Source organism: Orbicella faveolata, unplaced genomic scaffold (genome assembly GCF_042242905.1).
Source record: "Orbicella faveolata isolate gen_17 unplaced genomic scaffold, um_ofav_v1 contig_26, whole genome shotgun sequence".
Taxonomy (NCBI): domain Eukaryota; kingdom Metazoa; phylum Cnidaria; class Anthozoa; order Scleractinia; family Merulinidae; genus Orbicella; species Orbicella faveolata.
In genome coordinates, this window is record NW_028301554.1 from 12,083,084 (window position 1) to 12,108,380 (window position 25,297).

Sequence of the window (25,297 nt, forward strand, 5' to 3'; positions counted from 1 at the left end):
TTCGCTCTTCCTCGTAACCACAAACACGATGACGACATTTTCTAAGTACTCCTAGCTAATGCGCAGAACTAGCTTCGTTTCAGTAAGGTGATGGTTAAATTAACCGACATTTTTAGATCTTTATTTGGGGCTCCAAAAGAACAACTTGGCACCAACGATTTGCCAAGGTAAGAAGATATGTTAAAGTGAGAGGTTGACTTCAAGAGTTATCTATTAATAAGCTTTAGATTTAGCTTTTTATATTTGCGTATTTTTTATGTAAGGAAAACGAAAACAGGAAAGCCTCCGTTTCCAGAGATTACACAGTTTAAACTACGAAACGTTACTTCTTTTTTATGTTTACAATCATTGATCATGACAGAATTTTGAGGAAATATGTGCAACATTTCCACAGCTTTTGTTACCTTGGCTGTATATTAAACTTATTTACTGAAAATCATCCTCACCATTTTGCTTCAATTTCCTTTCATTTAACTCAAGGTTAGTGAGTTAACCCACCTAACAAGGAATTTAAACCAGGGGTTGTATCACAGGGGACACAAACACTACATCAGCGGTAAAAATAAATGTAGTGTTATTTACCTGTGTTCCTGTGTGTCTTTTTCAGTCATTTAGAAGGGATTTGAATGAAGTGAAGGCGGTTTACATTTCAAATATTATGTTGTCTGCTGCTTTGTAAATGTGACGTTCTGATTACATCTCAAGTTTCCATTATCATCATTAACTATTAACTCTCATCGGGGGAGCAGCCCTGCATTACAAGAGAAAAGAGACAAGGAGTGAAACTTACTGAGAGCTTCTGTCTAGTCTGTGACTACAGTTGACGTGACTAGCCTGTGTGGGTCCTTGCGTGGATATGTGAGTGTAAACACAAGACAATGGACAGCGCCCTTGCCTTGACTGCAATTTCCACGCAAATCCTTCAGCAACAGAACCAAGTAATTTCAACGTTGTTTACTGGTTAGCTGGCTTATATTTTTCTTGTTTCTGTTTTGGTTCTTTGCTCGGTTGTTTTCCAAGTTTCCAGTTAACAAAATTTTTGCACACAACATGAACATATTTTGGCCAGGGAATCCCTATGTTTTCACAGCTCCCGGCCGCGGTTATTGAAAAGTAAATCAGTGAACCAAATAGTGAATGTTTTTCCATTTCGTTGTTGAATTTATCTCACGTGAAAACCAGGTAGTTTGCGTGGTGTGTTCTGTTTTTTACTTCTAATGCACGCAGCTGTTAAAGGTAAACAAAAGAGTCTGTCAAGAGAAGAATAGGACTCCTTTCATGAAGCACATGCTCAAAAATTTAAAACTGCTTCCAGTCAAGTCAAGTGTAATCACAGTTCGGACAAAAAGCTACGTCTAAAAACAACTCGAAAATTAACTGAAGAAAAGGTACCCAAATAAACAAATTCAGCTTCACCTGAATACAAATTGTTTAATCCATCAAGATGTGAAATTCTAACTGATGATGTTCAGCAACAAGAGAATTAGGCACCAAAATAAAACTGGCCTCATTTTGGTTTCATCCCTTGTCTCTTTTCTTCTTTCTCTCCCCCAATGAGAGTTAATAGTTAATGACGGCAATGGAAACTTGAGACGTAGCATCATAAATGACAAAGTGGCAGACAAGATAGTATTTGAAATGTAAACCACCTTCACTTCATTCAAATCCCCTCTTAACAGCTAAAAAAGACACAGGAACACAAGTTAATAACAGTACATTTATTTTTACTGCTGATGTAGTGTTTGGATCCCCTGTGGTTGAATGAAACTATATCTTCGAACAATAAAATTAACCCATGGTTAAAATTTAACCCCAAGCTGATTAGATTTATGAGGCCTTCCATTGAGGGTAGCCCACAGGTTACCCAAACATAATATAAGAGTTTTTATGAAGAACTGTGGCTGAAATATAAGAGTTTGTATGGAGGTTAGAGGATGACCCATACATTGCTCGATTTCAATGTATGGTTCATCTTCTAACCTCTGCACAAACGCTTATATTTTAGCCATAGTGTTCCATACAAACTCTTATACTATGCTTGGGTGACCTGTGGGTAAACGTGCCGCCATGTCGCATCCTTTTGTGTACCGATGATGCCTAACCAGCAGAAAAAAATGTCACCATTGTTTTTCTTATAAAGTCATATGTCGCTGTTGTTACAAAGTTGATTTTTTAGAATTCATTCAATGGAAAAGCACACAGTCATGTTTCTGACATTTACAGAATGTATAAGAGAATGTACCCTACAATTTCTAAATAGGCAAAATGTCCAAAAGAGTCAATGTTGCTGTCTTCTCCAGTGTTTCTTGTGTTGCTGTTTAAATTTGCTTCACTTGTCACAGATTAGAAATTCCCATGTCACCTGGTTTTCAGGGTCGTGTTGCTTGTCATTTTTACTCCTTGGAAGGCCTTAGGTTAGGGCTTGACCCTCTTCTGAACAACCAGTTCCAGATCTACAGGCAAACTTTCCCATTTCTTGTCATTGTTTTGCTTATTAAAAACAATAATTGTTACACATTATTGGCTGTTTGCCATTTAACAGACTGCTCGCATAATGCTGTCATTTGACTAATCCCAGCAGAATCCCAGCAGAATCCCAGCAGAATTAATTAAGGCTATTAATGTTATTGAACTCCATTGTGGCTTCCCTTGATTCAATTTTTAGAGTTTTTGTGTGGAGCATTTCCCATAATCCATATAGGAAGGAAAAACTCTGCTTAAATTATTCTCACTCTATGGAAAGAAACATGAAGTTGCATGCGCTGTCAGCTTAACAAATCAGCACATAATACATTGCTAATACTTGACTGCATGACTGTCCACACTATAGAGATATTCAAGAGGATCTGGAGAACCTCTATGGAAGGAGACAAGATCTGAATTATTGGCAGCCAGAACTTCCAGCAATCCGTGAGGAATGGAGATTATTTAATGACCAGCCTCTAGAGCTAGGAGATCATGAAGACTATTTTCACTCAAGAGAGGGAGATTTTCTTCAAGAGTTTGAACAGATGTTTCATAACATCTTCAGAGGATTTCAATTTGATTTCAACCCACCAGCCCAAGGTCCACTTAACTTGATATTCTGTTAAAACCTAAGTAAATGGCATGTGTTGGTGCAATCAATCAACCAGGGTGAAAATAGACAGATCTCTATATAGCACTTATTATCATCAATATGGATTTTTGGAAGGGTTCATACAAGTTTGTCATAGTTTGTTATTAGTCCTAACTGATCCTGCGAGAATCTTACTTGTTGTGAGCTGTATTGAATTCACAGATTTAACAGAAAGTTACTGACTCCCAGCACATGTTTTGTAACAAATATGTCTCAAGAAAAAACTCTTTTCTCCCATGATAAGATACATGTAATCTTCTGTGATAATATTATTAATTTACATGTAATTGGATAATTTATAATATCATAATATATCGGTAGTCCAATGTGAATGTGAGACAATTTCTGGCAGCTTTGAAGTTTCTTCCCAAAATTACCTTGTATCCCTGTTGAATTATTTTGTAATGCAGGTGAGAGAAATGAAAAGGTTTATAATATTACACTACTAACAGTCTAGACACTATGTTGAGTTTACTTTCCTCTCAATAACCAGACCTCCCTACCATAGACTTACTACCTGATAATTTACCATCTGAAATGTCAGAAGAAAACTTCCCTAAAGACTCTGGATCTCTTAGGGAGAGAATGCTGAAAGGGCCTGATTCATCCCTGGACAGTGAAAACTTTAAAGATGAGGTATTTTCTATGAAAGAACTACTAGGTCACTTTTCCTTAGACATTAGTGAATAATAACTAGTGTATGTACAGTACATCCACAATGTTAACTGCTATGACCTGCATGCACTGCATTACCAGTTTATTCAGACAAGCCTTCTTTCAGTCCAAGTTTTGCTAACCTAATTTGGGTGATTTTTGAAAATATCCATGCTACATGTATGGTTTGCACCTTGGAGTTTTATTATTATGATAAAATTCTGAAGGTATAAGAGGTTAGAGCATTTTTGGAATATTTCCATAGAAAGGGGAGGGAGTGCAGCAGTTTAAAATTTTGATGGCAATCATGGTATAGATTTACTACTACACTGTAAATCCGTTATCCCCAAACTAAATAATTATGCAATGCACATGCCATAAAATAAAATAACTCACTTAATTTAGGTGAAAACACCTAAATTATCTCCTTTCTGTAAATCTGTAAACAAATTGTATGGTATACAGTGTGTGTGAAAAAGGAATGTAAACGATAATTGTTGAATATCGTGCTTTGTTCTGTGATGTATTGCCGATAAATGAATGATATCTCAGGGATATATCGCACATATAAGCGATGCAATGCAACAATGATTCAATGATATATTGGAGCTTCCCTTCCATATCTCGCCAATATATCGTTCTTGCGAAATATTGCTGCAGCGATATATCATACAGCGCGTGACGGATTCATTACGATATATCACTATTGCCATAACAATAATTATATCGTTGAGTGAGAGATGCATCATCACAAGATATCATTCCAGCGAAATATTGCCACAGCGATTTATCTTAGGATATTTTAAAGAGAGTTTTTGTTCAACGAATCAAAGCAATAGATAAAATGTTGAGACCTTCGTAAGATATCTTACACTGTTGACAAATGACTGGAATATAGTAAAACTAGTGACCCTTGTCCGGCGTTGCCTAATTCGAAGCCAGAGTGAGTTAAATAAAGGAAATTGTAAGCTATGTTACCGATCTGTTTAAGTAAAACCAAGAAAGCCTCGTGTGAATTGCTTTTAACAAACATGCTGAAAAGCATAAATTATTTCTGAGGTAAAGATAATTTGTCAAGAAACAAGTGCGATGCCATTGTCAAACTTTCAAAAAAATTATATGTCCGGTTTTATTGGACACAAATCGGTCATTCAAATGGTAAAATACTCTTTCCTTGACAAAATAATTGTTTATCAACGTTTCTACAGTGCGTCGCTTGCGTTTAGTTTATGCTTTTGGAAGGAAAGTTATGTGTTTCAGCACACATCGTCAAGTCGCTTGCGAAATGTTTATTCTCTGCAGCGTTCCGAAGATCCTCGTCAAAAAAATGTTTTATATGACACAAATCAGTCATTCAAATGCAGTAAAATACTCTTTTTCTTGACAAAATAATTGTTCATCAAAGTTTCTTTAGCGTGTCGCTCAGGTTTAGTTATTTTTTTATTCAAGGAAAGTTCTGTGTTTTGGTATGCATCCTCAAGTTGCTCGTGAAATGTTTATTGTCTGAAGCGTTCTGAAGATTCACATTGAAAAAATGATATCTCCACAAATCATTTGTTCAAATGGTGAAACACATTCCTTGACAAAAAATTGTCATTAAAATCTCTTTAGTGTAGTGCACCACTGAAGTTTAGTTATTTTTGCATTGGCAAACTGATCCAGGACTTTGGCGAATAGACTTCATACATTGGCGAACTTCCATGTTGGCAAAACGACCGGTTGCTGTCAGAAGCGATATATCGCTAAGCTGCAACGATAATTCGCAGGTTCCAAGTTACCTTGTACCTCTGTTTCAAAACAAGTTCTTGCGCAAAACCTTTCATGAAACTGAGTTTGATTTGCATGAAAATGAACCTCTAGGGGAATGAATTTTCATATATTAAATGGTTTTGCACAAAGACTCGTTTTGACACAGGCAAAAGGCAACTTGGAAATGGCCTATTCGCTGGGCAAAAACGATTAATCGCTAGGCTGCATCAATATTTTGTTGGGTGAAAACAATTCATCGCTTGGTGAAAACGATAAATCACTCAGAGCAAACAAATCGCTTGGTGGAAGCGATACATCACTCAATGTAAACGATATATCACTCGGTTCAAAGGATATATTGCTCAGTGCAAATGATAAATCGCACAGGACTCAGAGAAATATCATAACAGCTACAACAATAGCTCCGCAATATCTTGCACAATATAATGTTTCAAACTAATTGTCGTTCAAATTGCAATTATTGCGATATTCGTCAATTATCATTTGCATTACTTTTGCACAATACTGTACAAGCTTCTTAAACACGGAGCAATCCTATATAACAAGGCTGAGGTGTTCAGCCTGCCAATCAGAAATCCCAATAGACGACCAATGCTCCCATTTGATTGGCTTATTCACTCCGGTCTTATTTTAGCGCGTTGCCACAAAATTCTGGAGAGCAATGGGTGTAATTTTCTGTTTTATTTTACAAGTAAACGATGCTTTTTGAACTAAATGAAAGATGGCTTCAAGAGAAGAGTTTACAAAGAAAATTGACTTTTTAATTCTATGGTAATATCGTTATGTTCTTCAGCCAGTTATCTAACAGAGATTCCATACGGTCAACATTGGCTGCTGTTGTACTCTTGCTACTAAAATTCAGTTGGCCTTTTACGAACGCAATTTTTGTTTTTATTGCATTCACCCAGGAGTCTTCCTTCTCCTTTCTAACGTCAATATTCAGGCGAAATCTCACTTTGCCATTTTTGAAATTCTCTTGTTTCTTCGTGGTACTTTTTGTTTCAGCATTGTTCAATTTGCATTTTGTTTGCACCATAGAATTATCGCTCATAAATCTGAATAATTTTAAATATCCCACCAAAATCCATCTGTGTTCACAGGCTAACCAAAGTCACCTCTTACGAGATTTGTTTTCATTCTCGGCATGCTGAGATAAATGGAAACAGATAGCTCGTTGATCGCAGGCATCAGCTTTGTTATTTTAGTTAGCGGCAAAATTTGAATGTTCCGCGAAGTGACAAAGATAATTCATCGTTTTTGTTCTTCCACAGGCATCTTCTAAAGTGTTAAATAAATATAAGTTTTATTTTCGCTGTATTTTTATTATCCACCTTATATTATTCTACGTAAATGACTCCATTTTTTTAATGAAAAAAACGCTATTTCTCCACAACTTCTATGTTATGCAACCATTATTTCGACTTTCTGCCATTGCACAAAAAAGCCAACAAAGTGCTTCAAAGGTGGTGTGTTCTTGCCTTTTATAGGATCGCTCCATGTTTAAGCTTAGCAGGACTCTTGGAGACTGGGGCCATGACTTTATACTCCATAGAGTGAAAACTGAAAGATTTAAATGTGCTTAAGTAAATAGATGTCTTTTTAGATCTATTTCTGTATATCGTTCTAAGTTTTAATTTTTCCATAGGTTTGTAATTTTGTAATATATGTGATTGGTTTTTAGCTTAGTTCATTATTGATTGTAAAGTCACATGTACATGTATGCTGTATCTAATCTTTTAATAAAGGCTATTATAATTATAAGATTTTGTGCAAAAAGGACGTACATGTATATCGCATTTGGGGCGATATACGCCCTTTTTGCACGAAATCCTTCAGTTATTATTACAACTACTACTACTACCACTGCCACTGCCACTGCCACTGCCACCACCATTATCACTACCACCAGGACAGCGACAACGACAACTACAACGATTACTGCAACAACAAATACGATGACTGCTACGACTACTTTTATTGTTTACTGTTTCTTTAGACAGATGATAAATGATATATTTTGTAATTTTATTATATCTACTTGTTTAGCAGGATGATAACAAGTCAGAAGGCTTTCCTTTGTTTCCCCCATTTTCACTGGTGAGTTAAATTACTGCTGTTATAAATAATGATCCATGGTTTAACTATTTGTCACACAAAACTGAATTTTGTTTTGCAAGTACTTACTTACCAAATTGCTTTCAGGATGGAGCCAGAAAATTTGTGGAATTTCTGACCAGTATCACATTTAATATTGCTCAGACAATTTTAGACTTAATAAATTAATATAAGATTTATGGTTCAAGGAAAGAACCAAACATTAAGAAGTTTACTTGAGATGCAACAAGTCCTTATAGAAAGGTCTTACCACAAGACAACTCCATGAAATCTGTTTTGATACCTGCTCCAACGGTATTTGGAAAATTTGATCGAACTGGCACATTAAGTCTTGCAGTGACTTCCCCAAGCTTTGTTTTTCGCTATTTTGTGGCGCTATTTTGCTCTCATTCTGCCTAATTCAATCCAGCATGTGCCGGCAGTGTTGGCTCGTAGTAAAGCAATATAGTAGGCTTGAGCAAGCCACAAATGTCCACACTCTAGCATGATACTGGCCCAAGGTTTCAGCTCATAGTGCCATTTAGAGTTAGACTTTGTCCTTTTGCCAACTTGTGCAATCCAGCGCAGGTTTTACTGCTGGGGAGGTAAGTTAGGCTTTGGTCATGCAATGGAAGTTTGACTGTCACACTGATCACAGAGTGATGATACCCCCTTTACACCATTTATTATTGTGTGTTTCTTCTGTGTTCGTCAGTAACAAACATTCGAACATATTCCTCTCTAGGAACTGCATCATTAGTATAAAATTAAGATTCAAGGAAAGTGCCAAACATTAACTAAGTTTACTTGAGATACAACAAGCCCTTATAGAAAGGTCTTACCACCAGACAACTCCATGAAATCTATTTTGGTACTTGCTCCAAAGGTATTCGGAAAATTTGATTGAACTGGCACATTAAGTCTCGCAGTGACTTCCCCAAGCTTTGTTTTTCACTGTTTTGTGGCGCTATTTTGCTCTCGTTCTGTCTAATTCAATCCAGCACGTGCCAGCAGTGTTGGCTCGTAGAAACTGGTCTTACCACCAAACAACTCCATGAAATCTATAGTTTTGAAATGATAAAAATTATTTTGTAGTTACCAAGTTGGATAGGTATTTCTCAAACTCATTATTACTTCATCAAGTTTAAATAAAGTAAATCATGACCATGACATTGCTTGGATATCTGACCTTAATTAGCATACATTTTTAATGATTTTAGTTTTTCTCTTTTCTCCTTAGTTTTAGTTTCAAATTGCAAAGATATATCAAACACTCAAGACAATGTTTGACCACATTTCTAAACACCTCTAGGTTTGTTAAAAATACTTTGCTGCGTACCATATTTTCAACAATCTTCTTGGTGTTTGATAATGTGGTCCAACACGGTCTTTCATGTTTGATATATTACATATTAAATCATTTCGTTTCAGGCTAAAATTTGTTTTGAAAGGTGATCAGCAATAAAATAAATAACCAACCAAATTCACATGTTCGGGATGGCATACATGTATACATACTTACTGTAATCATCAATTTCATCTTTATGCACTGCACTTAGGCACTTGAAGTATTTTAACTAGTTTCAGTTTTCCAACAGCAGGAGAAAATAATATTGAGTTAGATTTGGCATGAGATTGTTACTGAATGGATTTGCACGTACAGTTATCATCCAAACAAAAAGTATTGATTACTTGAGGATATTGCAGACTCAGTCTTTTTGTTGTAGTTTAGTGATTTGTGGAAGTTACCACCATTCAGTGGACTGAGGTGTCCAGATGAAAGAGTGGATAGAGGTAGGTATAAGACTTGCCACAAGTTATTCAAAAATAGTAAAACCAACACAACACCCCTCAGTCTCCTTTTGGTGTTCTGTGGTATTTTGGACTACCTAGCTACTTGCCAATAATATTATTGTAGTCTAGTTGTCATTCTGGTCATGATTATATTATTATAATAAATAATATTATTTTAGAAAATAACCCAAAGGAAATACATGCACTGATCGGTTTAAAACTCAAAACCAGCACAAGCTGTTGACATGATCATGGTGTGAGCAAAGGCAATTTACATTTTGATGATTGAAGTAAACAAGTTGTTTTCCTTTTTTTTGTAGCAGTATTTTCTAAGAGAAATATAAAGCATGTTCTCTGGGTTTCTATTGAGTTGTAGGAGCACTTCTGAAAGTTTGGGAGAACTTGAAAAAGGTGTGGATACACTCGCCTGTTGGCTCATGCTCCCACAGCATTTCTCATTTGCCCAAACTTTCACTTTAAAGGAGCTACGTCACGGTTTGTGCATATTGAAAAATTTAGCCTCAATTTTTGAGTTATTTTTTTGTAAAAAAAATACCTCTTAGTTGGCACGTCAGGTATGTTATGGACAGGTCAATGGGTGAGTGAGTGCGTGAGTGCGTGAGTGAGTGAGTGAGTGCGTGCGTGCGTGAGTGAGTGAGTGAATGAGTGAGTGAGTGATGTATGTATGTCACACCAATCAGATTGGATCTACTATAAACAGCCAATCAAATTTCTTGTTGTAAAGGTAAATGGTATGTGAGAAGATTTGACCCCAATAGAGTTCAGAATGGCCATATTTATTCTTCTATAAAAGAGGAGGAAGTATTCATATATTGGGTTTACTTGGACATTTTCTGTGGGTTAGGCTGAGGATTTTAGTTACATGAACGAGATGAGCCTTGAGGTTTGAAACAGTTCGTGAGTTAGTAGTATGCAAATGCAACAAGGTATTTTTATTTTTAGTTACAAAGGTAAACTTGATACTTTTGTTTTTCATAAGGAGTAAATTCAATTAGAGGTCACGAATCATCGCATCTAGTTCTTAGGACATGTTTTAGAGGGGAGGAGACTTTAGATTTGAAACAGTTCTAACGTTTACAATAGTAAGTGCGGGTAACAATTGTTTTGTTCTTGTTGCATGCAAATATAACGAGATATTTTTGTTTTTTAGTTACAAAGTGTAATTTGACACTCTTGTTTTTCACAAGGGAGTAAATTCAATTAGAGCGGACGAATTGTCACCACTCTTTCCCACGAGATGTTTGCTATCTTTAGTAACAAATGGTAACTTAACACTTTAGTTTTTTATATGGGAGTAAATTCAATTAGAGCTGACAAGTTATCGGCTATTGTTTCCAGGATATTAAACAAAAAAGAAGCTTTCATTTCTGGACAGTTTTTACGTCTCTGCAGTAGCAGTTTAATAGTTTTATTTCATGACATTCATTTCAGTCCGATATTTTTAAAGGTAAAAAGTATGAAAACTGTTCAAATGTTCTTTGAAGACTGCGTGGCACCAAGTTAAAGTGCAATTTAATTAAAGCAGACTTTCAACGTGTCAGAGGTTTTTTTCTCTTTCTTTCTATTTTCAGTGAAGTTGTGTTGTGTTGTGTAAAAAGGTAAACTTACGGCTCGTATAAAATGCGAAAAGGTCTCTAAATTAACTTGAGTATTTTTGAGCAAAAATTCCTCTTGGGGGTTGGAAGGGTTATGTGATCGGTGAGTGAGGGAGTTATGCCTGTGCGCGTGTCACACCAATCACAGTGCAGGTTATATCAAAGAACAAATTAAATTGCCTGTTAGAAAATAAGATGGTATCTACATTAATCTGGAGACGTGTCAGATTACTGTAGTTTGTTCAGTCAAACATTTTATGGCTTACTATTTAGTTATCTTACCGTGACCGATGTAACATCGCAACCAAAAAAAACTTTTCAAATTAACCAGATCATTACTGTACCATGAATGCTTCTATCTCCAACACTTCACACAAAAAAATAACTCTTGCACCCCTTGCGTGCCTATGTTTCAAATTCGTTGTTTGTAATCCGTGTCAATCTTCTCCATCCTTAGCCATCCTTGTTCCATAAAGCTTTAAAGTCAATCGTTAAAGTGCAGTTAATGGAGCATGACGCTATTTACATACAGTCACTAGCTTGCTATTGTTAAACATAACGCAATAGAACTGGTACATGTTAAAACATTATATAAGTCTTTCTTGTCTAGTTTAAACAATATTCACAATAGCCTTTCACACATGCATGTTGCAATAACGTCTGGTTTAACTATATCATGCGTTTTGTATGACTAGTCTTTTAAATAGCCCTATTCTTGTTTCATTCAAGGCCACATAAGCTCTGTACTTTTCATGGTACTCAATTTCATACTGGTCTAAACCCAGACATTTGTCTACCTATAAAAGAGTCTTGGCTTGGACTTTAGCATCATTCGCTTGTTATATCACTACTGTAACTTTTAGTTAGCCCTCGAAATTGTAACTCCCACCCTTCCCTCCCTTTGGAGGTTTATTGTTGTTGTTCATTAATATAAATAATAAACACGTGACACGCTATCAGTTAAGTCTTGCAGCGACTTCCCCAAGCTTTGTTCTCTCTAATTTAGTGGTGCTATTTAATGCTCTTTATGCCTCTTCTTGTCTGATCCAGCACATGCTGGCGGAGACGGCTCTTAATCCTGGGGAGATAAGTAAGGCTTAAGAACTGTCTACACTCTAGCACGATGCTGACCGGAGGTCAGCTCATGGTGCCATTTAGAGTTAGGCTTCTAGGACGCGTAAGCTTTTGGCCTCGCCGACTTGTCCAATCCAGTGCAGAATTAACTGCTGGGGAGATAAGTTTGGCATTTGGTCACGCAATGGAAGTTCGTCTGTCACGCCGATTGCAGAGCAGTGTTCCCCCCTTTTCACCATAGAATGTGTGTTTATTGCTTGTGATTGTCGGGGTATTTAAAGCATTACTCCCTAGGAACTGCAACATTAATTATGGTAAATATCATTATCTCTTTGGTGTTTTTCTATCTTATTAAACTGTTATTTTCAGGTTTCCTACCATTTAAAGGTAATTTTGTACGTGCCATGATAACTCAAAATACCGCGACTGAGCTCCTTTAAACAGTTCGATTATGAGCTCAAGATGTCTATTGCGTGATAGTCATACATAGAAATCGAGAGCGAATAATATAATATATGTATAAATGTACTAGTCATTCAGAACTTTATATCTAAATCCTTGTCACAGACACTTCGAAAATGCCAAGAAGCGGCCGTCATTTTGATAAGAAGGGCACACTGCTACGCTACTCACTATCTATTACAGAAGGTGAGTAGCGTAGCTAATCAAAGAACGGTGTTTGTGATAGAACGTTAGTAGATTTGTACTAAAACGCGATAGAAATATGGTACATGTTTTCTATTTCTTAAATAATAAACTCTAACCAAGCATCCACCTAGGGAATATTAATATTGACATCTTCCTCTTTTCCACATTTAGCCACTTGTTAATGTATGCCCTGCCTATTGGTAATCAGTTTTGACTTTGTACTCACACTGGCATGGCCTCACTATTGGTAACCACCACAGTGAGCACAAATAGCTATGGTCATAGAATTGCCCCCTTTTTGGTGGGATTATACAATATGTTGTATAATCTCATATAGCCAGGACATCTTGTGGGGTTTCTGTGTAAATGGGTTTCAAACCAGAATTATTGGTTTCTCAGCCATGACCATGTATGTGTAGCACGTAATTTTCAGCAGAACCAAGTGACAGCTGGAAATATGTCTGTGTTTGCAGGCAAATTTCATTGTGATTTATGATGTACATACATACATACATACATATACTTTATTTAACCTCGAATTTACAGAGTAGCTTGTTAGCTAACATCTTCGAGAGAAATAAATATTAGAAAGAAAAAGTAAATAGATAAAATAAAATAAAATGAAATACAATTACAATTCTATTATCATTTGTACACTATATATATTTACACTGTGGAAAGGCCTCATATTTAAGGATCTTTTGCTTGAATTGAAGAAAATCAGATGTCCTGTAAGTGTCCAGGAGAGAGTTCCATATTTTACTAGCTAAGTATGAAAAAGAGTGCAGACCACAAGTAGTTGTTTTTGCTTTGGGAAGGTCCAGAATATAATTACCACGCAGATTATAGGATGAGGTACGTACAGTTAACATATCCCTTAAATAAACTGGATAATAAGTAAAAAACAGACTCATATATAATGTAATGATGAAATTCTGTAGGCGTCTAATAAATAGCGATTTTAAGTTAACTTTGCTGAGTAAAATGGCATATGGACAACTGTAGTCTTCTAGTAACTACAGTTATTCGAGCCAGTATAAGCACTGTGCAATTTTACCAAGGTTTAATCAGTTAATATGTACCTCAGTCTGTAAATGCTCAAGTGTTAAAACACAGGGTTAACAGAATCAACAAATATATCTTCAAGGCCAAAACCTGAAAACTAATTAAATGAAATAAGAATGAAGATTTCGATTTTTAAAAATCAAGGGCTTGTACACCTTAGGCCAATTTTTGTTCATTTTGGGGAAACTGTTCTCATCAGTTCTGCGATACAAGTGCCTGCAGTTCTTTTTTCCTACCAAGTTTATTCAAGCCTTATCAAACTTAAAAAGCGCTGTTGTCCCACTTTGGAGTAGGACAAATTTTTTCCACATATGAAAACTGACAGATTTTTCAATTTACAGAACATGATTAGAAGGAAAACTGTCAACCTTTTAAACTTGATTTCACTTTGATCTCTCTTTGATCTTTGATCTCACCATGTGATTCACACTTTGTGGTAAACAAATATGGTACTGTTTTTGATTCCGGCCATGACTATAATCTGTTTTACAGACAGTCTACACTACCGGTATATATTGAGAACTTTGTGACATCCGTTTACCACTATGACTAACTTTGGTCAAGATTTTTGATAGAGTCAAAGAATTTTTGTCAGCGTAGTGCAGGCTCTTAGTAACAGCTGATTTCACATGATTGGTACATGCCATACCAATGTACAAAATGTTATGTGTTGTAGGTGTGACAGTTTTCCAGGTGTGACAGTTTTGTTGGGCAAAAAACAAAAGAAACCTTTGTTTTGCTAAACGATGAAGTCACCGAAGCGTGGTATTAGCCGCTAGTTTTATTACATATATAATTACGCAATTCTCTTACTGTTGCTTTGTTAGCACAAGCGGATAAAGTGCTGAACGGGCCGCGGCTGAGTTTGTTTTGTTGTGACACCAGTTCGATACAAGGTTGGTCGATATTTTTTTCCGGTCTATTTCTCTACTTCCTTCAAAAATCAAAACATCTATATTTAAAAAAGTTGTGCTGTCGAAGCTGCTAAACGTAACCATTTAAGTTCACACTGCGTCAAAATCCACCTTCAAAGGATTCGCTCCAAAAGATGCCGCTCAGAAAACTGAGTTTTTTTGCATATGTTATTTCTCAAAAACAAAGCGCAAATCAACAAAAACAATTACGCAACGATGCTTTTCATGTCAAAACAAGTCAGTCTGCCAAAAATTAGCTCGATCCTGCAAAAAATAAAAATCGACCCAAAATGCTACATACGCCCTTTTTCCACAAAAGCCTTCAATTAAATAAATACCACCCAACCTTTCACAACTATTTCTCAATCAGGATTCTCAATGGTACCAAAAGCAATACCTTTTTACAGGAAAGAACCCAATGTAGACCCAGAAATATTTTTGAGTATTCATTTTTAGACTTCAAAAGTTTTGATCAACAAGAAAATCGTGTACAAATGAAGATTATACAGTCTATACACAATAATATCTCCACTCCTGAAAATTGACCAGATTTTTTTTTTTGTGAAAACGGAAACACCGGGTCAATTGATTGATAAATACACCATTAAGTGGCACCCACAAGTCTGTAAAACCATTCTTGATAAAATCTAAAAGACTAAACATGACAGATACCACTGATTCCAGAAATGAAAGATAGCAAAACTTAACAGAATCAATTGCTGCACAAAATAGGGCTAAATGAGGAGAGATTGTTGTGTTATGTCCCATAGGGACTAAGAGCTAATTATTATTAGACGATATAGTAAGTAAACAGTATTCTGCAATAAATTTCTCACTTGAAAGTTGTAACGACTTGTCTTTGTTGATGCCACAAATCCAAAAAAATTCACTTACTTCTACACCTTTATCTTTCCACTGATTGCCTTTTCACTTGTGGCAATTCAACTCCCAGATACTTTCATTTAAAAACAAACCCCAACCAAATGGAACAAGACGATCTTTTAGATATTATAACTGCACTTTTAAAATTTAACTGTTTTCTTAGCACTATAGTTGCAATGCAGTGTACATTCCAAAGCAGTCCTTTATGATTCACTGATTACTGTAGACATCACATCACTTGATCAGCACAAACTGTATTATTGCACCATCAGTCGTAGCAGTTGTGAAATCTCCAGTGACATAATGGTCTTAATCTGGAACTTTCTTCAGGATATGTATGGGCATGAACGGTACAAACGCTTCAATAATAACACTATTAACAACAGCTTTCTTTCTTAAAAGTCATGATTAAATTTAATCGGTTTTTTCCATGAGTAAAGGGTTAGCAAAGTAGTCACACGAGTTACATAATTCAAGAATTACGTTACTCATGGCTATCTTTAGTACAGTGGTTATTTCCCTACCAGTGATATAATCCTTGCAGGTTCTGCCACATTCTTTGCTTGGCTTGCAAATATTTCATTTCTGAACTCACTTCAATAAAACAACACGATGATTCACAGCTCTTGTCTAAACATACGAAAAACACTCAGAAAAGTAAAAAGACTATCACTCCTGGCGAAATAAACTTGCAAAGTAAACACGATCTTATTTGTCACATAGCGAAAGTGAAAGCTGCAACGTCAGCGCATTCCATGGCTGACGTAATACCTTTCTTTAGCGTTTTTAACTTCAATAGAACCAAAAGAAAATATATTTTTCACACAATAAAGAAAACAATATTCGTAGCATTGTCTGTGCATCAATGTTTCAACAGCTTTTGGTGAATAAACATCACAGGTTGCATAATTCAAAATTTGGCCAAGAGGAAGTTTGGGTCTGGTCAGCGACAAAACTAAAAAAAAATAAGTCCTGTGCAAACCAAGAACCACGCTCGCCCCGTGGCTGTGCGGTTAATTAAACAAAGCATAAGCCCACAAGTACGCACTGCAGACCTATTTTTTATTATATTTGCCATATCATTGACCTACTCTGTTTTGTCCTATTTTTGTCCCTTTCCTCCACATTCATTTTCTCAAAGACCTTGACAATGAAGTCGAAATGGGAACTCACAGCTTGGATGAAATTTTGGCTGCTAAAGATGAAGGCCAAATGTCACAACATGTTCCGTGTTTTTCATCATCTTCATCTTTCTCAAGTGTAACTATTGTTGACTCAAATGGGGTGAGTATAATTACCACAAAATAGCAATTTCAATGTTCCCAAATGGAGTAACCAGGCAATGATGTGGTATGCTCAGCAGACAGTGTAATCGACGAGTTTAAGGTGGCACTGACTGATAACTTTTTTCTGCAATTGACATAATTGATTGGTTAGCAGGCCAGGAAGTCTCTTCTTTTGAGTCTCTTGTCAAAACTAATGCCAGATACAATACATCAATGTCAATTTAGATAATCTTTTGCTTAGATCTCCAGTATGCGGTTGTTCTTACAGGTTACTGAAAAAAGGACCACAAGGAGGGATTCTAGTGGAAATGAAGAGGTAAAAGAAATGGAGTGTGCCATGTATTGTATGTTGCATGTACTATAATTTTTCTTATCATGTTTCAGTGTTTTAGAAAAAAATGATTGGTCACATATTGGTACCAGTATCATGTACTCTTCACAAGGTAAAGGTGAAGTCCGCATACGAGCCCAGTGGCCCATCAGGCCGGACCTTATCCCAGTTTCTGTAGCATGAAGTGACTAGGAGTATTTCTAACCCCCCCCCCCCCCCCTGGATGGGATGCTAGTCCAAGTGTTGCACTCTTCACAATGATAGCAGCTGAATTTGTAATAAACATTGATCTATACATTTGACAGTCAATAGTGATTTTCAGCCCATCAGCATCTTGAAAATTAGGAACTAGAAAGATAGATCTCATGATAATCTTTTGTTACCCAACTCTCTACCTACTAGTTGATTTTAACCAACTTCTTAGTTTAATAGCTTTTTTAACACAAAAATTATTTCACACTGCACAAGTTGTTTTCTTATGTTGTTCAATATTCAAAATCAGTAGAGTAGGAATTTAACTAAGGGTGCATTTGATTGTAGTTTGTATAGTGTGATCATCCTGTTGAGGGTAGCTTTGTGGTGAGTGACGTTTGACAACCTGAATGGAAGTGATCTTCAGATTTAATCATAGTGTTTGTCAGTTGATGGTGTTATAAGTCAGGTCCATTGCAACTGATTGGTCAGTTAAGCCGTGATGGTATTGGCTTTAAAACTTGTGTAATGTTTTTCAAAAGTCCCAGTCGGTTCTAGTAAGTTTCAATCCGTCTATTGTTAGTCAATTTAAGTCGGTTTCGTCTATGTCGTTGATAAGTCGTTTGTAAGGTGCCGTTAATTGTTGTCATCTGTGAAGAGGCTTTTTTCCTAGGTTCCAGAGTTACTAGCTTTAGAGCCTGGTTTCCAGTTGTAAAAATTGTTTACTTCGCCCTCATTTGATTGTTGCATCAGTCACAACAAAATACGACTAAAGTATACATACACATATAGTTATTCATGTAATACTACTGGGTTGGTGTGATATGTGCGCAAATGTACACATACAGCCATAACAACATAAGTAACGTCTCCTTCACTTTGTACATTACTTCCTGAAAAGAACCTTTTGTGTGCATAAACAAGATAAGGGTTTTCTTTATGTCTGTGGTGCTGAGGAGATAGTGTTTGCTTTATTCTCGGCAGGTAACGATAACACGAAGAATTGGTGACCAGACTCGTACTGTTACTCGAAGGAAAGATAATCATGGACATGAAGAGACCCAAGTGGATACCGTGAACATTGACAAGGGTAGGTAAATACTAGCTGGTCTATCTTGTCAATCCATCTTGTGCAGAGAGGGACAGGGACAGCAATATTTAGTTATTGATTGGTGGTTACCTCCCAGTCAGATAGGTTGAGTTTGTTCAAGTTATGGAGGATTTTTCTTTGGACATTCTGGTTTTCCCTCTCCCTTAAAGGCCAGTCTCTAAATTCCAGTTTGATCTTGATTTGAAAGACGCAGCTGGCAGCACATGAAAAGCATGGTCAGCCAAGTCACGTGTAAAGTAGCACTCCTCTTAGTACTTTGTATTTCTACCACGGTTTTGAGAAAAAAGCAAGGTCATTTTCTTTTGGAAAGGTTTGATCATGTTGATTTGAAAATTACTCAATAGTTCAGGGGCTTTCCATGTGTATTCAAATCTACAAAAGCTCAATACCCTCTTTTCAGTATTGATCAGCAGATCAGTGAAAATCGCACCTACATGTATGAAATAAGCAGCTTCCCAGTCTCACTTGCTCATGTTAGACTCGCCTCTCCCCTGTTAGTTTGATTGTTTCCTTTGATTGTACTGAAAGGTAACTGTGTATCATTTTCATCACATTTATTCATTCCTTCTCAGATGATATTAAAAAGTGCCGTCATTCACAAAGTAGAGGTGTGTTTTTGCCCTTACTGTTTTGTTAAAGATTTCGTTAAAAGTACGGTTTCGCACAATGCTGTTTTTGTAATCAATTTGTAAGTCATAAATGTTTTTTTGTTGCACTTTGAAATAGTTATCGGCGAATTCATGTAAAGACATGAGTCATGTAAAGACTCTTTTACGGTGATTTTTTTGTAAACTAATTACTTTTGTAATTCTACAGTTTGCAACTATAACAACAAAACAGTAACAAATGCAAGAAAATCATAACATTTGGCAGCTTGGCTGTGAAATTCTTGCTTCTTTGTTACTTCTGTTGTTAGGTTTGGAAATTTGGAAAAGAAGAAAGAAAGAGAGAGATAGTGTGGTACGGCGTGTGATCCCGTAGGACTTTCGTGCCGAAATTGATTTTTTCACTGTTTTGCACTTATTTTGGGCCGAACAATAACAATCCGATGGGGTTCAAATTTTCCGATTCCGTCTTCCCATTTTTCTGGCTACTCTAAGGATTTAATTTATGCTAATTTATGCTGATTAGATGCACAAAGTCTTCCGAACAACTTTACTCTTAGATTCAAGATACAGGGAACAAATGTTATACGAAGCTTACTCTTGATGACGTACATCGTATGACTTAACTTGGTTACCATGGCAACAAGCGATGACGTCAGCTTTAACTACCTGCTATTTTGGTGGTGGCCATCTTGGATCCACCATCTTGGATTTTCGAACTCTCATTTTTCTAAAGCAAAACAGTGAATCTTAAATAAACTTTAACTAACGAGTGATTTCCGTTATGAGCGATGTCTAGTTAAGTGCAGAACTTTCTTTTATTGTCCTTTTTTGCTAAACGCATGTACTCTTTCAGTTTCTCATACGAAAATATCATTGACTTTTGTTAGTCCCATAGTAACAACGCAGACGATTTTCGTCGTCTTTCTGTTATGTATAATACTAATATACAGTTCTGTTAAAAGTGTTCGTGCATAAAATGTGACTTTCGAGTTCTTATGTACTAAGACCATCCTCGTCATTAACTCGTGTGCCGTCTGTGAATGGATTCAGTTTGTACAGGTTTTTCCAAAGCATTAACAAAGAGGAGTGCATGGAATTCCGTTCTTGAAACAGCTGCAGAGTCCCTTGCAGTCTGACTTGCAGTCGCATTTGGTAAGCTCAATAACAGCTTGGGGTGCAGGGAGAGACAAGCATATAACGGGCACGTATGCTCCTTAGTTTTCGCTCCAATCATTCTCTTTAATGAGGGGAAGATCTGGGCAGCTGGTGGTATAGGATTTGTTCGCATGGCTATGAAGTTTCCACGGTTGATGGCAGCATCTCACCTTCCAAGTTCCTGAGTCAAAAGAGCTCCCATCGAAGTTCAGGGAGGGTGGTAGATCCCGCTTTGCAGTACACTTAGCAGACAAATTTCTCTAGGTCTTTAACTTGAGTTGGCAGTTCTCCATTGGCTAACTGGTTTTGGATAAGACCCTCACCAAGCTCTCTGAAACAGTGGATTGCAAGATGGTCGTCATCGAGTGCCATGTAAGCTTTCACCCAGGAATTCTTCGTAATACCGACAAACTTCTCTCCCCAGTCGGCTCCGGTGAAGTAGTGCAATCTAATCAGACCTTGACACTTGTGTATTCCAATCGCTTGGACTCGCTGAGTAACATCAATCTCTCTGTAGTTTGCACCCTTGCCTGTCAAAAATTCAGGCTATTCAGGTTTCCATGACGTCCCCTGGAAACCAAGTTGAGTAGCAGAACTAGTACGTCAGTGTCCGGAGGGTATACACAAATCTCTTGCGACAAATGCTCATCTAGTGAACGCAAACCTGGTTAGGGATCAGCAGGTGTTGCGTTCACTAGATGAACCAGCTTGATGGTTGTGTTGCTGGAGAAGCACGCTAATAATCCATTGGCGAACAAAGTGACCAGTCTCAGCTTTTTCATAGCGTCCCATAAGGAGTGCTGAGAAGATTGTAACAGTTTGTCTTAACAATGCTTCAAACTGCTTTTGGCCCTTCTCTGTGTAGCACAGAATATCTTACTTTGCTTTTTCCGGCACTAGAGCTGACGACAACACACTCTTCAAGGGAGACTCAACTGTAAATGGGTTGCCTTTGCAGTGCAGCTCTATCGGCTGGCAGAGTTTCATGGTGTTTTTTCGCATCCTTACAGCAACATCCCAAGAGAGCTGATAGTGCTCGTTCCGCTCAGAAACCTCGGACACTTTAGGAAAGCGTTTTATTACTTGACCATACGGTAGAGAGGCAGTGACACGACAAGAAGGTGACCTAGGACGGCTTCATCTTGACTTAACCCGAACATACCTCCGGGGCGCTTTAATACTTTGATCTCCTGTTCTAGCGTCTGATCTGTCAACAACCTTGTGAACGGGATCTCTAACTTCGTTACAACAAAATCCTCGGACTTCAATGCCTCATATGTCATAAGCTCCTCATGCTCGAGTGCATTCATCTGTGCGAGGTGGACTGGCATTAGCCAAGCGCAGTTGAGGAGATTGTGCGCGAAGAAGTACTAGGCCCTTTGCAGGATCCGGTCACATGGTACGGAATTAATTACGCTGGGACGCAAGTTACACAGTGGGACTTCCAAAACAAAGGAACTCGTACCAGTCCAGTCCGACTTTCCTTTGTTTTGGAAGTCCCACTGTGTAACTTGCGTCCCAGCGTAATTAATTCAGTACCATGTGACCGGATCCTGCAAAGGGCCTCTTTATCAGGCATTCCATCGCTGCCAGGTAGCCTTCCCAGTCCCCAGAACGGCAAGCATGGATGAGCTGTAACAGGTTGTGCAATTACTTGAGGTACTCTATCATAAATCCCGCAAGATTTCAAGTCCTTGCTCTTCACGGTCTTGTGGTTTGATCTTTTCAGAGTACCAGGGCTGGATGTCGTCATAGATGTTAACCATTTCTGGACTACGCTCGTGGAGGGCCTCCTTAAAGGATACGAAGATGCGAGTAGTGTTTCATTTTATCCAGATGTTCACCATTCTCTGCGTTAGCCTTGCCTAAATAATTTCCATTACAAACTTGCCATGTTTTTAATTCGAAGCGACTCAAATTAGTATTTGATTCGGTGCATATGAAATACGACGTCTAAACCTGGCCTAAGTGAAAAAAAAACAGCCATTAAACTCCAAACTCTAGGCATGTTTCGCAATTTTAAGCCCTGAAAAGAAACTCGTCAGTTCAAGCAGCTTATGCTATCATTCGTTACTCAGGGTGTGTTTCTTTGTTAAGATCATTCCCCAGTATTGCACTGTGCATCCCTACTGCGCATAATTTCACACGTGATTAGCGCGCGCGCATTAAAAAATGGCGACTTTTTCTTTACGGCTAGACCTCGCCATAGAGGTAAATTCGTCATTTCCTCGAAAACGAGTACAGTGACCTATCTTTTTTTCTGTTGTTTTGAATTGAGTAATAAAGTTCTCTGTGTAAAATAAATATGAACCAATTCTCCGTGTAGACCAAGAAACAATCGTCAGAAACGTGAATTTAGCAAGCAATTGTGACTATAATCATGGTGTTATTATTTAGCTCTTATTAACCGAGCTGGAGGTCTGTATGGGAGAATCTTGACCAAGGTCGTACGACGAACGTTATCAAGAGCAAGCTTCATGTAAAGTTTGGTCCCTGTACCTTGAATCTAAGAGCAAAGACATTCGCAAAACCTATTTTTGCATCTAATTAGCATTAATTCACACAAATTTAGTCCTCGAGGAGCCAGAAACATGGGAAGACGGAATCGGAAAATTTGAACCTTTTCGGATTCTTATTATTCGACCCAAAATTAGTGCAAAATAGCGAAAAATTCCATTTCGGCACGAATGTCCTACGGGAGCAATTTTTCGGACATACCGGACCGCACTAAGAGAAAGAAAGAAAAAGTAGGGGTTAAAATCTATGCAGGGTAATATATGTATTTGTAATGATAGTGCAAGCAAACAAAATTTACAAATTTTAATTGTAATGAACAACTTGGGGGAATTTTTCTTTCTTTTTTGGCAGTTCTATGTAAAACACCACCACCGCCACCTAGTTCTAGGTGATATGCTTCTGCTGTATTTTGAATATATTTGTTGATTAGTTCTAGTGTGGCGACAAATGATTCAGTCTTTATCCGGTCGAATATTCTTTATTGTGGAAAAGTACTTTGAAGCCTAGATCTATAAGAGTAACCCTGAACCAGGGAAAAGCAATGTAAATGCTGTCTACTTTTATTCATCCGTGGAAATATTCGAATCAGTCGCACAGAGTTTGTTTACAACTGAAGCACGTGCTTCCAGCAGTTAAGAATGATGTATGTAAAATATTAGACTTGCCACAAGTGGACCTCATGAGTTTCAGTGTATAATAGGTAAGCGAGCGAAGCGACCTGAATAAACAAGACGAAGGACTTTTATGAAAGTCTAGTAAAATGTATACTTTTACAAATTAGCTTTTTACACTTAAACATTACCAGTAAATGTGAAAATATTCATCATGAAATTCGAAGGCAAATGTAAATATTTTGGTTCTATTAAACTGACATACTGAAACTGGCGGCGTCACACAACGCATCGGCAAATCAGAGTTTATAGAAGGGACCTCTACTTGCCAACCAGAAAACCATAGGAAACTGATACTGGCATGGATTTTGTCATGTTATTTCTGTCTGGCTGATTATTTCTGTCTGTTAAACCTCGATTGCTGATTTAAAAAATGTCCATTTAAGCAATAGACAGGTGTTGAAAGCCCGCTAAAAATGAAATCATTCAAGGTAGTACGGTGAAGGCATCGAACGAGGCTGGATTTCCGCCGCTCTCTCGAGTCCGGTCTACGTTCCTCCCCGTACCTTCAGAGGAGGAGCGCAGACTCCTTGCCCGAACAGCGGCTGGTGATTGAGCCTAGCGTCAAACGCACTCCCATAATCTTTGATTACTACTACTTTCAAACCTCCGGTTGCGACCACCTCTCCTCAGCGACCAATTTTCCAAAACACCAAAAGTTTCCCAGTCAAATCACTGTATTTGGAATCTCTTGTAAGGGACCACCTCTCGTATCAGCGACTGCGACCACTTTTAGAGCTGAAAGTTTGAAATTTTCTTTTGTTTTTAAACTCCCGGAAACAACCATTGACAGATAATACAGCATAAATTGGATAATAAGGTGTTGTATTCAGCATTCCTGAGTAGTAAAAGAGATGGAAATTTCTTAATGGGTTAAACCGGATTTTTTTCTCGAAATTGACTTTTTACATAAATAAAACATTAAAGCACGGGGTAAGTTTCTGCAGTTACCATATGCTAAAGTTTGACTCAGTATGGTCTAAGCTCCCGTAAGCGACCATCTCCTGAAAGTGACCACCTAGGCTTGACATTTTGGGTGGCCACTTATTAGTCTGCCAACAGGCTCCCAGCGAGGACGGAAAAAAATTTCGGCTAGCGCGAAACAGAAGAATTCGGAAAGCGAAGCAATTGGGCTCACCGGGAGCCTGTTCGCAGGCTAGTCACTTTTGGAAGGTTCGACTGTAATAATAATGATATCAAATTTTCTTTCCTTGTCAGATGTCAGTGAATTCTTCCGACACCCAACGCCCTTGTCCTCCATTTACGATTCAGTCTTGGAACAGTTCTTTCCAAAACGAAGATAGCGCTGCAGAGCTCCCCCGCCCCCCCAAAACAGAGAATGAGAGAAGTAGAAGAAATCTTAGCTTCACAGGAGTAAAACTGTGCTTTCATTTAAGGAAAGTGGACGATACAGTCTGTCGCGCGTGGACCTCGGTTGACAACAGAGAAGTAGTTTCAGCACAAAGTGTTTTGTCATCCCTTCTCAGGAAGAAATATGTGTAGCTGGGCGCCGGACTTATTATCTTGACGTGTCGTAGACTTCAGTGACAGATTTTATAATATGGCGTTCATAAGTTGGAAATAACTAGGAAAAGTTTACAGATGATTGTGATGTGTTCACTTTTCTGACAGTGCTGTATTGTTTTTCAAAGTATCCCGGATTAAAGTGGACATTTTGAGTGTTTGTAGGGTCTTTGGGTTTGCACTAGTCTATCACAGAACAAATTGCAAATGGCAAATGGCATGCCAAATTTACCATATATTATTTTAAGTAAAACAAAGCTCTCTTGTGATTTA

At 37.5% G+C, this 25,297-nt stretch overlaps 1 protein-coding gene and 1 long non-coding RNA gene across 10 annotated transcripts in view; one reads left to right on the forward strand and one right to left on the reverse strand.

Moving 5' to 3' along the window:
* Window positions 1-7: 7 nt before the first annotated feature.
* On the forward strand, window positions 8-25,184 carry LOC110046716 (uncharacterized). 9 transcript variants are annotated; one of them, XM_089296041.1, is made up of 12 exons: window positions 46-167; window positions 608-960; window positions 2,831-3,066; window positions 3,612-3,754; window positions 7,589-7,639; window positions 9,364-9,430; window positions 12,688-12,768; window positions 16,771-16,913; window positions 17,184-17,231; window positions 18,423-18,528; window positions 19,122-19,157; window positions 24,719-25,184. In XM_089296041.1, the coding sequence occupies exons 3-12, from the start codon at window positions 3,012-3,014 to the stop codon at window positions 24,802-24,804; spliced, it is 816 nt and encodes a 271-aa protein (XP_089152167.1). In that variant the 5' UTR covers window positions 46-167; window positions 608-960; window positions 2,831-3,011; the 3' UTR covers window positions 24,805-25,184. The 9 variants fall into 9 exon arrangements, with proteins under 9 accessions (XP_089152164.1, XP_089152162.1, XP_020608068.2 ...); XM_089296043.1 differs by having other exon boundaries at window positions 608-938; XM_089296036.1 differs by lacking the exon at window positions 608-960 and having other exon boundaries at window positions 9-167.
* LOC149108180 (uncharacterized) overlaps window positions 10,588-25,297 on the reverse strand; it is a 217,721-nt gene continuing 203,011 nt past the window's right edge. The window contains exon 2 of the long non-coding RNA XR_016209186.1: window positions 10,588-10,623. This is a non-coding gene — a long non-coding RNA (uncharacterized LOC149108180). The remainder of the gene's footprint in view (window positions 10,624-25,297) is intronic.

Coding starts and splice junctions, on each gene's coding strand:
- LOC110046716 (XM_089296036.1), top strand. CDS start 91: ATGGTTAAATTAACCGACATTTTTAGATCTTTATTTGGGGCTCCAAAA. Junction 3,755..7,588: donor GTGAAAACTTTAAAGATGAG/GTATTTTCTATG, acceptor CTACTTGTTTAG/CAGGATGATAACAAGTCAGA. Junction 18,529..19,121: donor TACCGTGAACATTGACAAGG/GTAGGTAAATAC, acceptor ATTCCTTCTCAG/ATGATATTAAAAAGTGCCGT.